Source organism: Tiliqua scincoides, chromosome 4 (genome assembly GCF_035046505.1).
Source record: "Tiliqua scincoides isolate rTilSci1 chromosome 4, rTilSci1.hap2, whole genome shotgun sequence".
Classification (NCBI taxonomy): Eukaryota; Metazoa; Chordata; class Lepidosauria; order Squamata; family Scincidae; genus Tiliqua; species Tiliqua scincoides.
Window position 1 is genome coordinate 78384888 of NC_089824.1, and position 14468 is coordinate 78399355.

The 14468-nt window shown below is 42.5% G+C and overlaps 2 protein-coding genes across 4 annotated transcripts in view; one reads left to right on the top strand and one right to left on the bottom strand.

Annotated features, from left to right (window-relative positions):
* Window positions 1-3811, top strand: part of MAK (male germ cell associated kinase) — a 47927-nt gene extending 44116 nt beyond the window's left edge. For all 3 annotated transcript variants that reach the window (XM_066623960.1, XM_066623961.1, XM_066623962.1), the window contains one exon: window positions 1402-3811. In XM_066623960.1, the coding sequence (XP_066480057.1) occupies window positions 1402-1556 (155 nt within the window). In that variant the 3' untranslated portion in view covers window positions 1557-3811. The remainder of the gene's footprint in view (window positions 1-1401) is intronic.
* A 1298-nt stretch (window positions 3812-5109) lies between these two features.
* LOC136649124 (transmembrane protein 14C-like) lies at window positions 5110-11745 on the bottom strand. The gene is made up of 5 exons (XM_066625551.1): window positions 11654-11745; window positions 8156-8232; window positions 7447-7548; window positions 6619-6706; window positions 5110-5807 (listed from the first exon to the last, which is right to left on the bottom strand). The coding sequence occupies exons 2-5, from the start codon at window positions 8229-8231 to the stop codon at window positions 5750-5752; spliced, it is 324 nt and encodes a 107-aa protein (XP_066481648.1). The 5' UTR covers window position 8232; window positions 11654-11745; the 3' UTR covers window positions 5110-5749.
* Between the last annotated feature and the right edge of the window lie 2723 nt (window positions 11746-14468).

Sequence of the window (14468 nt, forward strand, 5' to 3'; positions counted from 1 at the left end):
ACACAGATGTACTGTGGTAACTACAGATTATTGCTGAATTTACCTACTTGCTTTCTTGCTCTATCCCATGATCTTCCTGCCCCTAAGGCTGCTGCAACAGATACTGTGAGGAATTGTAACACAACACCTCTGGTGACTTTCTGTGCCATTTGAGGTTATGTTATGGACTGCCAAACTGCCCTGGGGTGAAATAGCCATCCTAAGGTAGTTTGCTGGGGACAGGGGGCAAAACAGCATGCTAGTTTGCTAGCGGAACTGGGAGGGGGCAAAACAGTAAATACTGCAAATGCTACAATGTGCCAAGTAAGTGGTCCCTCCCACTTGCTCTTGGAGCCATTCTGGGGAGTCAAGGCAGCATTCAGACGCTCGCTGAACCAAATGGCATCTCCTGCGTGTTGCTGTCTCTGCCCGGAGTGGCTCTGATGGTGGGTGGGAGGGACTACTTACATGGTGCATTGCGGCACCTTCAGTACTTAACACTTCCCCTCCCTAGCTATACTAATGGTTTGTATGGTATCTGTTACTGTAAAAATCTAAGGGTTTTAAATACGTAAATGCTTAACTGTCTTTTTGGCAATCGGCTGTATGTCATCACCTTAGCAAAAATTAAAGATAAGTGTTCCTCTTTCCCTCCCTCGCCAATTCCTAATGCAAACTAAAGTGCTAGAGTTGAATTTTCTCATTTGTGTAAGCAGTATAATTTGCTATCTCTTTACAACAAATTGACAGATTCCTGGCCCTACACCTGATGTCCATGCCAATGGCATGACCTTTTAGTACCACATGCTGCTGGTGCCACCTTGGAGTGGCAGAAAAGCATAGAGCAAGTTCTTCTCCAGACTAATCCAGGAGAAAAACACTTAACATCCAGATTGCTTCTGCCGCATGGGTCTTCCCCCAGCTAACTGTGTCAAGTACTGCAAACTCATGAATCTCTTTACTAGTCAAATACTACTTGGTTGCTGGGGAACATCCACTAAAATTGAGTGTTGGGCGGGTTAGGACAGACAAAAGAAAATATTTCTTTACACAGCTTGTGGTCGGTCTGTGGAACTCCTTGCCACAGGATGTAGTGCTGGTGTCTAGCCTACACGCCTTTAAAAGGGGATTGAACAAGTTTCTGGAGGAAAAATCCATTATGGGGTACAAGCCATGATGTGTATGCGCAACCTCCTGATTTTAGAAATGGGTTATGTCAGAATGCCAGATGCAGGGGAGGGCACCAGGATGAGGTCTCTTGTTTTCTGGTGTGCTCCCTGGGGCATTTGGTGGGCCGCTGTGAGATACAGGAAGCTGGACTAATGGGCCTATGGCCTGATCCAGTGGGGCTGTTCTTATGTTCTTATGTTCTTATGATTCTGGCTTGAATTGATTTAGTGATTTTTTTCTCCCCCCCCTCAGAATATACTTGGAAAACGAAAGCTGCTCGTGCTCAGATACCTGGTCCCACTTACAACCCAGCAGCAAGAGGCATGAACATTTTAACTCGTCCACCACCAGTACAGCCAGTGCATGGAAGAACGGACTGGGTAGCCAAGTATGGAGGACATCGGTAGATGTGCTTTTTCACACTGTATATACTTACTGTGACTGTTATATACATATCATCTTTTTATTCTGGGACACTTGAAACCACATTTCTACTAATAGAATTCTGGAAACAAATGAGAGCCTGTATTTTATTGCTTCTAGGGATAAAGCAATAGGGAAAAATAATAAATAAGTTTTATTTAGAAAGCAGTCTTCAAAACAGTGTCTCTGAGGTAGGGTGTTAAAAAAAAATCCCAAAGTATTCTTTAAAGTATTTTGCCAAAGCTAATGGGTATTTGAACTCTTACTAGATGAATGATGAGTTTTACTGGACCCCTTCAATACTTTCTGATAAAATATTTTAAATAACATATGAACTGATGGAGGTAAAGGTGACTTTCAAACAGATGTTGTTTCAGCATGTTTTTTATAATTGAACAATGAAAGCAAAATTTCATTGAGGAGAATTTTCTGCTACAGTGTCTACCTAGCAGCAAAGGCTTCAGAACTGAACTTCACTTATTTGTCTTCATTTTGAGTTGTCTTATGGTCTTATTGTCTTTGAGTGCAGAGACTGACCAGTGTACTCAAGTGAGACCACTAAGAAGTGTTTACAAAGGTGATGGTGATGTATCTTTAAGGGCCAATTCCAAGTCACATTTTGTGGGCATAGGATCTTTCCTGCAGATGTACCTGTGAAAGTGTTAAATTCCCTGCGTTAACCATTTCCTTACTGATGCATGCATGGCTGGTCTGTGGGCCTTAACTTGAAATTCATGAGTAGGTTTGGAAGAGGTTCATCTATACAATTCCATGGCTGCAAACCATGAATCCTCATGCACTGTATTGTAATACACAGATGCATCTGCTGAAAACTTGCTCAAGAGGTCTGTGAGCATATGAATTGGAACCCTAATGTGTAAGGAGCCTTTGAATGAAGATGCAAATTACACAGAGATCACTTACAGGTGTAATCTCCTATGACCAGGAAATATGTGTAAAGGTTGTTGTTGAATGCTAACTCAAAAGGCCAGTTAACATAATGGCTAAGCCAAGAAACAGACAGTTTAACTGTAATTATTGAATGTCATTTTAGCAATGTACTTAGCAGGCTACAGTTTGTCCCCTTCTTTGCTCACATCTAAATCACCCTCCAGTCTTCCTTCATTTTGGGAAAGGGGAGTTTAGCTGTGGCTTCAAGATTATTTGTAGGAAGTTGAAAGCCATTGTGTTTTTTAACTCTGTCTTCACTACATTTGTCCAATTAGCTGATCTTAGTCCTGCCTAACTGTAGTGCCTTTGCTTGGTAACCAAAGCTGAATACAGAATTCTGCACGTATTCCTGAAGGAATTGCTTAAACTTGGTAACAACTGCCAGAGCATTCATTTTCAAGACCCTGATTTGTAGAATAGAATTAGTGGCCAATTATCTGTGACACACATGTTCCCTCCTTTCCTCTTTTGGATGCCATAAATTACACAGTGATTCCAAACTTATGTGTATTCCAAGGCATTTCTGTCTTTATTAGGTTTGCTAACATGCTTGACAATGGGAATCTTGTGCTCTGTCAGATTTCATCACTATTACTATCATCGCATCACTATCATCAGATCTCATCAGATTTTGAACTATTTGTTTCTTCATCTGCTAAATGTTGTAATAATTAACTTGTTATATTAAACCTGACAATCCAAAGTGTTTAAAGTAGCATGTATTGCACATTTATTTTAAAGATGTAAAATGTTAAAGATTTATTTACAGATTAAGAAGTATTTTTATGTAATTTTATTAACTTTTTAAATTGTATATTTCTGTTATAGTGTATTTATTGGTTGATTTGAGGCTTGAATTAGGACTTGGACTAAAACTCACTTGAGTAGGTTTTCTTGATTTCAGTAGGATTTACTGATGTATCTAAAGCTGAACCCTTGGTTTAACTAGCAACACTTAGTTCAAAAATGATATCATTGATTCAGGCTTTAGTAGTTTCCAAAGTTGCTTTTATGCTGACAATACTATAGCCCCTTGCAGAGTTGCAGCAATATCAGGCTCTCACTCTGAAGATTTTGAATGAAGGTCTTTTGTTAAGTGGTGTGTTTTCAGTCTGTTCAAACTCGCATTGTTCACTGTTACTGAAATGCTGTTTTGTAGGTATCCACTTTAACATGTTAGTAAAAATTAAGAAACTTGCCTTCATGACTGGGCTGGTTTTCAGATCACTTGTCTGATAATAAAAGTTAACTTCTCAGGAATACAAGACTATAGCAGCCTTCCATTAGAAAAGCCATCTAATAATTTTCACAACCCTGCATTTCACTTAAGTCTTTCACTTAAAGTTCCAGGGTGGTACATGTTACAGAGAATATGGTTCACCAAAAGTTGCAGTCCTGTTCTGTTTCAGTAATGTGTAGTTCAACTTTGGCTGTGGCCTGATATCATTATGTTTTGCTTTTTCTACTCTCACTAGCCAGTGAAGTAGTGAAAAGCACATTGTAATGCTCACAGGCTGGAGGAGTTAGGGCCCAATCCAGACCCATGCACGCTGCCTTACTGTGGGCATGCACTGTGGCAAATATACTGTAAGGCAAGGTTGGCGAGCCTTACCGCAGGCCCAGCACCAGAGCCAGCCCAGTATGAGCCTGCACTGAGCTAGCTCTGGTGCTGGGGCCGTGGTCCGCCTCTCAACACTCCTTGTGAATGCCAGACAGTGAAGAGGTAAGATGGGATGGGGGGGAGGGGAGGAGGGAAGGCATGGCATGGCAGGGGAGGGAGTGGGGCAGAAGGGGGTGTGACCTGCAAAGCTCAACTCCACTGGAGCTGGAACCTCATGCCAGGCCCCCTAACAGCTAAAGAGCTACTGCAGAATCGAGTAGCTCCCTTGTGGGGCTATTTCCGTTACCCCGGGGGAAGGGGACAAATGTCCCCTTCCCCTGAGGGACCACTGGAGGCTGCCTGGCTTGCCGCAGCTGTAAGTTGAATAAAAATTGGGAATTTTTTTTAATGTGGTGTTCCACATGTATAGCACAGCTATATGCGGTGGTGTAGTTGGAGGGGGTACAAAGCACTAAGTTTCACAGGGAGCCTCACCATGGTGTGCAAGCAGCCCCTCCCCTTTGGAGCCACTCCAGGCAGTGGGAGCAAAATGGAGGCGTGTGCTTGTTCACTTGTTAGCCTTAGCCCCCTGCCAGCAATAGGTGGGTAATACTACCAACCTGTTGGCTATTAGGAAGATCACTGAGGCAGTGTGAAATGCTTTGAATATATTAAGAGCAACAGAAATGCTAAGCCTTGGTGTATAATAAAGCTGCACACATATACTGTATATTACTACCCTGGAAGTGAACAGGAAAGATAAAGCAACTCTGTGTTCACATTATAGCACTGAATTCTGCATCAGTACCATAATCACTTTGAATGCAGCTAGCCACTGACTAATATTTAAGGGACTGTTGACCAAGGAAAGCCAACAGCTTACTGCTGATTTTATTTTATATGTCCTCTTTTTTTGAACACACAGCCACACACACAAGGGGTATACAAAGTCAGGTCTTCTATTGTAAATGATACTTTGAAACGAATATGATTTAATTTTTATTAGTCACCAAGTTTACTCAAGTTGTTTTTTTAATAAAAGTTGTTACTTTTTACAGAGATTTAGCAAATATGCACCTAATTTTAAAGACGGAAAGAAAACCTTTTTTCATAGGCTGTTCATATTCTGTTTTCTTAAACCCTATTTTCTTAAGCCTCTTAGGAATAGTTACAAATGAACGAAATCCTATATATACACTAGATAAAGCCCTATATAGAATGCAGAATTTTAGTTTATCAAGACAAATGCAGAAGCAGGCATAAGATGAGTTAAACAAGGATGTTTCATGATAGGTATCAGTCTTATTGCTCTGGTTTTCCATTTTTCATCCTAAAATGCTCAGATCTATGGAAAGAACCATATACTGCACATGTGTAAAGTGTGACAACTAACAGCCTTGATTTGCTAGTTATTGACTTCATGAAACTGTGCAATAATAGCCAATAATAATATCCTGATTCTAAAGGCCAAAGTTAGCCTTTGTAGCTAAAGATGCTATAGTCTGAAAAAAATCCGTATCTTCAGTACCAAGTGAATAAAACAGTTGTATCTGCTGTTCCTTTCAAGTTGCATGTTAAGAAAGCTGTCTCTTCAGCTAACTTATCTTCTTTTTTTCCGTTTCACAATTATGGCTGAAGGGGCTTCTCCATCATCTGTAGTCCAAGTTTCCCCACCATTAATAGACTGTTAAAAGACAAAGGTAAATCAGCACTCAGAAAGCATCATATAAGGCAGGGGTCTTCAAACTTTTTGGCCAGAGGGCTGCATCAAATATCTGGCATGGTGTTGAGGGCCGGAAAAAAAATTAAAATATAAATATAAAATTTATATTTTAGGTGTTGAGGGCCGGAAAAAAAATTAAAATATAAATATAAAATTTAAATAAATTAGAAATGGAACTTAGATGAGTGAATACATGAATGAATGGGCTCATTCATTCAACCTCTCTGGCCCTCAGAACACCCTCCAGACACAATCAGAGCACAGTTCTGGTCATGTTCAGTTGAGTGGGCCAGAGGCTTTCAGGGGACAAGAAGTTGGCCGCAGGCCGGAAAGAGGCTTGCTGCAGGCTGCATCTGGCCCCCGGGCCAGGGTTTGGAAACCTCTGATATAAGGTATAAGACAAGCTTTGCCTGTAGCTTTGGCTAACATGGCCACAAGGCAGACCATAGCTATATCTTAAACCAGGGTTTTCCAATTCTGAATCGGGTTTGGGGAAAGCCCTCCACTCCATGAATGGAGCTTACTGTTCCATCTCCATGCTTGTGTGTATTCTGAGTAGATCTAGTCACCAGGACACACTCGGCAGTTGCATCTGTCCAGACATTATTGCACAGCCTTCCGGGAAGCTCTGGTCCAATGGGGACCACTTTTTTGACAGACAGCAGTAACTAGTTTGGCGACTGCTGTCTTAAATGAAGTCATGCTTCCTGCTTACTCAAACCAAACAACACTTCAAAAATTACTGGCTGGAGAACAAGAGAAGAACTTGTACCTGGCACCAGCTATTAATCCTGCAGGCATGAATTTCCTAGAATTATAGAATCTCATCCCCATCACAGCAGTTAAGGTACCAGATGCAACTAGCAAAACAAAAACAGTGCAATTAATTACTGAAGAGAGAGATTGTTTATTGCAATTTATAGTCCTAATATCTGCAAATGCAATTTCATTTATATTCCAGCTTCTTATAATACAGCTCAAGGCAAGCCATGTATAAGTTTCTCATTTACTCACTCATCCAGGCACTGAACAGAAGACTGCCCTCCCACATGTACCCCAATGTTTCAGATCATCTGCACCCATCTCTCTGTGGAATCCCATTCCCCCTCTAGAGAAGCTTATTCTACTAACAGTTCTCAATTTTTTTTTGGTCTCTGGATTCTTAACAATGGTCTCCTGGGGAGATCAAACACCCACATTGAGATACACTTCTCTATACTGAAAGTTCTTTCGGCAGCTTTTTTGCTGTGCAGTGTACTGCTGGTCATTTTATAGAACTGATTGTGTACTGTTTGCTTTATTGTATGTTTAATGCTGTTAGTTTTGAGGGCTTTGGCTATATGTAGAATATACATTCTTAAGACAGAGCAAATGAAAAACACGCCTGCTTAACAAACTGTATGAAGGATGTATGAATTTATAGTGGTGCAAAGTGAAACACTGCTGTGAAGTGTTTCAGACGTACTCCTTGGTCATGTTGGGTTCCCTTGTCCAGAACTGACACAATAGCTGACTTTAAGCTTAAAATGGGAAGGAATATTTTGGCTGGGGAAAAAAAAAATCACCTCTGAGCAGTTATGTATAAGAGAGAAATACTTACTTAAAGAAAGCCAAACATTCTTTGGATCCTGTGACTGCTGATAAGCACCAAATCCTGCTAAGCCACCAAATAGAAGTCCAGCAGCTAGAGATGGAACACTGCCTTCAGTGAATGAGATGGCACTCATTAGAAAACTAATCTCTCTCTCTCTCTCTCTCTCTCTCTCTCTCTCTCACACACACACACACTCACACACCCACACACCCATTTGCAGCAGCAATACCCCCCCCCCAAATGTATTTAGTATTGAAACATTTACTAAACTGGAAGGGGGCTAAGAATATATGTAGGTGCCCAACATTTAGTGTCCGTTTTCCTTGGGGACTCATGGCTCATAAGGGATCATGCATCGATCAGGCTAGGCTTGTAAACAGTTGCACATGTAGGGTGAATAACAGTGCAAGCCTAGGCATGTCTACTTAGAAGTCAGTTCCATTGTATAGAATGGAGCCTATTATTTGATCAGCTCAGCAAGAACTGTGAATCATAAAGTTAAGAAAACTTTTTATATTTCATATAGTTGACAGCCAACCTGTGCCTTTGGCCCAGTGAGGATAGTTGTGTGCCTCAGGAAACAGGTTTGTCTGCCAGGCTCTACTCCAAGTCCAGAATCTGTTGTCGCAGCCAAGGCTACAAGCACAAATGAATGTTCACATCATAGTGCTGAATAAAGCAGGATGGGAAAGAGAGAACCTTTGTCACACTTTACCTGCTTTTGCATAGCCAACTATTCCACCTGAGGTGATCAGTGCTGCATAGCCATAGCCAACCCAGTCTACACTCATTCTGAAACAGCAAAGCAAACATTATGGCAATACCAGATTCAGGAAGAAGGTTAGAAAAACTGAGTACACTCACTTACAAATGAGCAATTGCTTGTGAAATATTTCCAAGTGTCAAAGCATTAGACATATATTTATTTTACAGGTTTGTATCCCGTCTTATCTTCATAAAACAAAGGCAAGGCAGGCAATAAAAATGAATTTTTATTCTTCTGGTGCTATTCATGTGTCCTCAGAATTGCAGTCCTTTTCCAATGCCGTTTCTTCTTGTATAGACTTCTAACCCATGTTTTCCCTTGGAAGTGAAGTTGCAGTGAGGAAATAGAAATGGGGCAAGGACAAGTGAAGGAAAATGGGACCTTTGAGGGCAGGGCATCATCATGAGGGAATTCCCACTTGAGAGAGGTCCTTTTGGCTCAGTCATTGCTTGCTTTTTGGTAGGCACTGAAAACATGGCTATTTATAGCAGGAAGGCCTTTGAGGGCTGCCAGATACAGCTGGTGTGAGAGTGTTTGCAATTTTTTTTTCAAAATATTTTCCTTTGATTTCCCATATGCAGAGTATAAAAACAAATTTAAAAAAAACTTTAACCAAAAAGGGATACAAATGCATCTTCTTGCAGTAAAAGACATTCATTAATAGTGTCCGTTTCAAACAAGAATCAAACTGCAAGATTTAGGGCACAATATAATAGCGCCCTCGGCTGGCACAAGTTCCTTGCGCCAGCCCAGGTGGGTCGCAAATGTGCCATAAAGCATATTTGTGCCTCCTCAGGAGTCGGCTGGGCCGGCACAGGGACCTGCCTGTTCCATCGCAAGATAGGATTGTGAAGTTAATTCAAACATCTCTCCATAATGGTCAGTGCTGCTTAGCTAGATGCATTACCAAGGCAATACAAAAACAATGTATGACCTGTCACAAATACACTATGTACAGCATGCAGACTGGACTGTATGCTTTTTTTAATACCTATATTGAACCTACACATTTAACAACTATCATATGGAATAATGTATTGTGCTTTCCTTATTGTATTCCTCACTATAACAAGCCAACACAAGCCAGGGTCACAGGTGCCATATTAAAATTATTAGGTTTGGTTCTGGAAAACCTACTGGTGACCTTGAAGCACTTCATTTTCAGCCTAGCCTACCTCCATCCTAAGCAAAAACACTGCTCTGGGTTTCTTGGAGAAAGGACAGGATACAAAGAAAACCAATGAACAAGTTTTACTAAAGATAACATGAAGGTCACGTAACAGTACCTTATCTACCCTTAACAATTAAATGCACTGTGTGGTAATCAGACCTATGAATGAGGGTGCAGTACCTAGCAACCAACCCATCTTGTCCAGAAGGATGGATAGCCCTGAAGTTCCTAGAGGTCCCCTTAAAAACCAGACAGTAGTAGAGATTGGCATTCTGGAAAGACGGGATATACCAACTCCAGAACCAGGAACAGGCAGGTAAAATATAAGGAATTTGTGAAAAAGCTGACAAAGGCCTCCCACAATGGAGAGGAAAATGCAAGGATAAAAAGCATGGCAGGAAAATCCAGTGACGGAAGGGGAGGGTAGCAGTGTTGCTAAGAATGTTAAAAAGCAAGCTGAAAATAAAACAAGCCACCAGTGTGACTTCCCTGGGTGCTTCCCTCCCCTTCAGGACATATTCTTGCTAGTCCAGGTTCATGGTCCTTGTACTTGCACTTAGCTGGGCAGATCCTGTGGAGCATCAGATGCTCCAGCGCTGGATGAGATAAAGCTGCAAAAGGATACTTTGTGACTCTGCTTTTTTACAACCTATGGCCATTAATGAGGGGATGGATATCTGGGGTCACCCAAGTCACTTGAGTTCCTACTTGGGAATCAAGTTTGCATTCGGGCAATGAATTTGACTCAAAGCAACAACAATGGAACAGTGATGGCTGTTACCTTATAGTGACTCAGCAGCCTGTTCAGGATGCTGAAATCCTTATAGGAGTCCCCTAGGTAAGGGTCCAAAATAAGGGAGGAGATAGGCATGAAGGGGGGGGGGATTATAGATCCTCACCACACAGTGCCCGAATAGCCAAGTAAACATGGCAGCTTTACATTTCAGCCCAGAGAAAAAGGCTTGGAAATTAGGTTAGACCAGTGGTTTCCAAACTGTGGGTTGGGACCCACTGGTGGGTTGCAATCTGATTTTTTGGTAGGTAACCAAAGCTGTTGGAAAGATCAGATAACTAAATGCCTTGAGGCTCTTTAAAAATCAGATACTGTAGCTGCTAATTACCCTACAAAGAGCTGAGCTCCTGAAGTTTGCAAGCATGTGTAAATATAAGGAAATAAATGTTTGAAGGTCTTTTCTCTGGTTGTTATAATTATTATTATTACTTATAAATAAAATGTTATTTCTTTCTAGATCTCCTTTTTTAGAAGTCTGATAAACCTAGGTGGGTCCTGATAGAGTGTCATTTTAAAGAATGTGTCCAGGTAAAAAGTTTAGGAACCACTGGATTAGACAATAAGAAAAAAAAAAAAGACACCTAAAACCAAGAATGAGCTCTATCTAAGAGCAAGAATAGGCTGCCTCCCTCACACATGATTTTCTTAAAAGTTTGCAGTCCTCGAGATCTCTCCACTGTCCAGGCATTGCTAATCCATGTTGGATGATCCTGGCTGAAAAAGGGCTCTCCCAGCCCCAGTCCATGAACTGCTTGCAAGCATCACAGCAACCAGAGGCTGACCTGAGGTCTTTCTAGGGTGGAAAGTGCCTTTAACCCATTTTTGCCCAGCCCCCAGGTGCACACATTTGATTCCTGTTGCGTTTATGCAACGTTGGGCAGAAATGGCTTAGAGCCCAATCCTATGCACGTCTACTCAGAAGTAAGTCCCGTTAGAGTCAGTGGGGCTTACTCCCAGGAAAGTGTGGCTAGGACTGGGCTGTTAGCAAGCGCATGGCTGCTGCACACAGAACAGAGGAAGCCCTTCCATCCACACCCCTCTCCGTGGGCTCGCTGAATAGCCACTGGTTAAAGTGCAGCTGGCAAGAGCAGCGTTCAGGGCAGGGTGGCAACCTTGGGCGAGCAGAGTTCAGGAAAGTGGCGTAGCTGGGGGAGCAAAGCATCAAGCCTTGCAGGGAGCCTCGCCGCAGTGTGCAAGGGGCATAAGCCTCCGTTTCGCTGCCACCGCCTGGCACGGCTCCGAGGGATAGGGTCCCCCTTGCAGGCTGCGGTGAGGCTCCCTGCAAGGCTTAGCGCTTTGCACCCCCTCTAGCTACGCCACTGGTTCGGGAGATCAGTTCCTACACGCAGTAACCCCGTGCAGTGCTGCAGGGAAAGGGCGACTCTCCCCCCACCCAGCTCTGGAAATCTGCTTGAATTCGACTGCGGGCAGACCCCCGGCCCCTCCTCCGCCCCCTGGCAGCTGCACAGTCATGCGATCGCACCTGCCCGAAGGGGAACACCTTGCACGGACTGCCTTTTCCTAGGGTCACCCGCTCCGAACGCCAAGGGGCCCAGATTTCCAAGGGCAACTCCTTCTGCAGGCGCGCCACCGGATGTTGATCTCATCAAGGCAGCAGCACCGCCTGCAGGGCGCCCGGAGTTCCTTTCACCTTGGGGCTCTGAAAGAAAAGATCTCTTGCTTCTCATTCTTTTTTTGTGGTTGCCTTGTTCTCTTTTATGACCAGCATAAAAGCACAATGAATTTGTTATTTCTATTTTATGTCACTTTTTATTATCCTGTGTAAACCTGCATAAGCCATAGAAAATTGCTTCTTCAAACAACCCAGCAAAGATCCCCCTCAACACTTTACATTGTAAATTGTATTTGCTGCAGCTATGCCGAAGGGCAAAACATGTCTCTCAAAAAGAAGTGGACAGGTGTCACAGAAGCCACAGCCAATCATGTGTGTTTTGCCAATATAATCTGGTAATGTACAGAATGAATGACATAGAACTCAAGACCTTTGATGCACTAAACTAAACCCCTACACTGCAGTGTCTTAAGAACATAAGAACAGCCCCACTGGATCAGGCCATAGGCCCATCTAGTCCAGCTTCCTGTATCTCACAGCGGCCCACCAGATGCCCCAGGGAGCACACCTGATAACAAGAGACCTCATCCTGGTGCCCTCCCTTGCATCTGGCATTCTGACATAACCCATTTCTAAATACACATCATGGCTTGTAACCTGTAATGGATTTTTCTTCCAGAAACGTGTCCAATCCCCTTTTAAAGGCGTCCAGATGCCATCACCACATCCTGTGGCAAGGAGTTCCACAGACCAACCACATGCTGAGTAAAGAAATATTTTCTTTTGTCTGTCCTAACTCTCCCAACACTCAATTTTAGTGGATGTCCCCTGGTTCTGGTGTTATGTGAGAGTGTAAAGAGCATCTCTCTATCCACTCTGTCCATCCCCTGCATAATTTTGTATGTCTCAATCATGTCCCCCTTCAGGCGCCTCTTTTCTAGACTGAAGAGGTCCAAACACCATAGCCTTTCCTCATAAGGAAGGTGCCCCAGCCCAGTAATAATCTTAGTCACTCTTTTTTGCACCTTTTCCATTTCCACTATGTCTTTTTTGAGATGCGGTGACCAGAACTGGACACAATACTCCAGGTGTGGACTTACCATCGATTTGTACAACAGCATTATAATATTAGTTGTTTTGTTCTCAATATCTTTTCTAATGATCCCAAGCATAGAATTGGCCTTCTTTACTGCCACCACACACTGGGTCGACACTTTCATTGTACTGTCCACCACCACCCCAAGATCTCTCTCCTGATCTGTCACAGACAGCTCAGAACCCATCAGCCTATATCTAAAGTTTTGATTTTTTGCCCAAAGGTGCATGACTTTACACTTACTGACATTGAAGTGCATCTGCCATTTTGCTGCCCATTCTGGAGAGATCCTTTTGGAGCTCCTCACAACCGCTTCTGGTCTTCACCACTGGGAAAAGTTTGGTGTTGTCTGCAAACTTAGTCACCTCACTGCTCACCCCTTTCTCCAGGTCATTTATGAAGAGGTTGAAAAGCACTGGTCCCAGGACAGATCCTTGGGGCACACCGCTTTTCACCTCTCTCCATTGTGAAAATTGCCCATTGACACCCACTCTCTGTTTCCTGGACTTCAACCAGTTCTCAATCCATGAGAGGACCTGTCCTCTAATTCCCTGACTGTGGAGTTTTTTTTTTAATAGCCTTTGGTGAGGGACCGTGTCGAACGCCTTCTGAAAGTCCAGATATATAATGTCCATGGGTTCTCCCACATCCACATGCCTGTTGACCTTTTCAAAGAATTCTATAAGGTTTGTGAGGCAAGACTTACCCTTACAGAAGCCATGCTGATTCTCCCTCAGCAAGGCCTGTTCGTCTATGTGTCTTCTTCTGGTGCATTCTTAAACATTTCTGAGATTGCTACTAGTTATTAACATTTATATTATTAAGCTGATAGTCTAATTCATCTTGCTGATCTTTCATCTGAATAGTTTTCTATGGAGCCTCTACATAGACAAATTTCATTTTACTCTTTGCCAACATTTTTCACATTAAATACTTCTCTTGGTTTATAATGTGTGCTGCTAGGAAATAAAGTTTGATGTCTGAACAAATCCTGATAGAGGCAGATAAATTTCTCAAAATGATGGGTCTGATTTAAATAGGTCTCTTCTGGTTTTTAATCCTGGCTTAAGAGTACATGAAAATGCCTATGAATCCATTGGTTACCTCAAACATCATCAACCCTAAGGTGCCAAGTAAGGTTGACAACTCTAACTGAAGTTATTCCTGGAGATTTTCAACAGACACTTCCATGGGTGAGGAAGGGGACAAGGTTCCTATGCTTTGTTAATTAAAAGACTCTGTATATCTATATGCATATCTCCATGCCAAGAAAGTCATTCAGGTATGAAGAATGAAGAATGACCTGAAGAATGACCACTATGTTACGGGACCTGGATATACAAACCGATGGCCATTCAACCACCTGAGTTTTCTAATAGGATATAGACAAGAGGGACCTCCAACAAAAGGTTTCATATAATCAGCTCTAAATTGGTCCAGGATACTATAAAGTTATAAAGGGGTGAAGTTAAAGACTTCAGTGGGTCAATTTCCCCCTTCTTTCCTTGTATCTAGTTCTGCATTCCTAAGGAGCCCCCCTCAAACTACTATCAGATTTTAGGGTGCTCAGTTTTACTTCCAATCTAATGAGTGTCAGCCAGCTAAGCTCACTCTTAGAATATAGGTAGA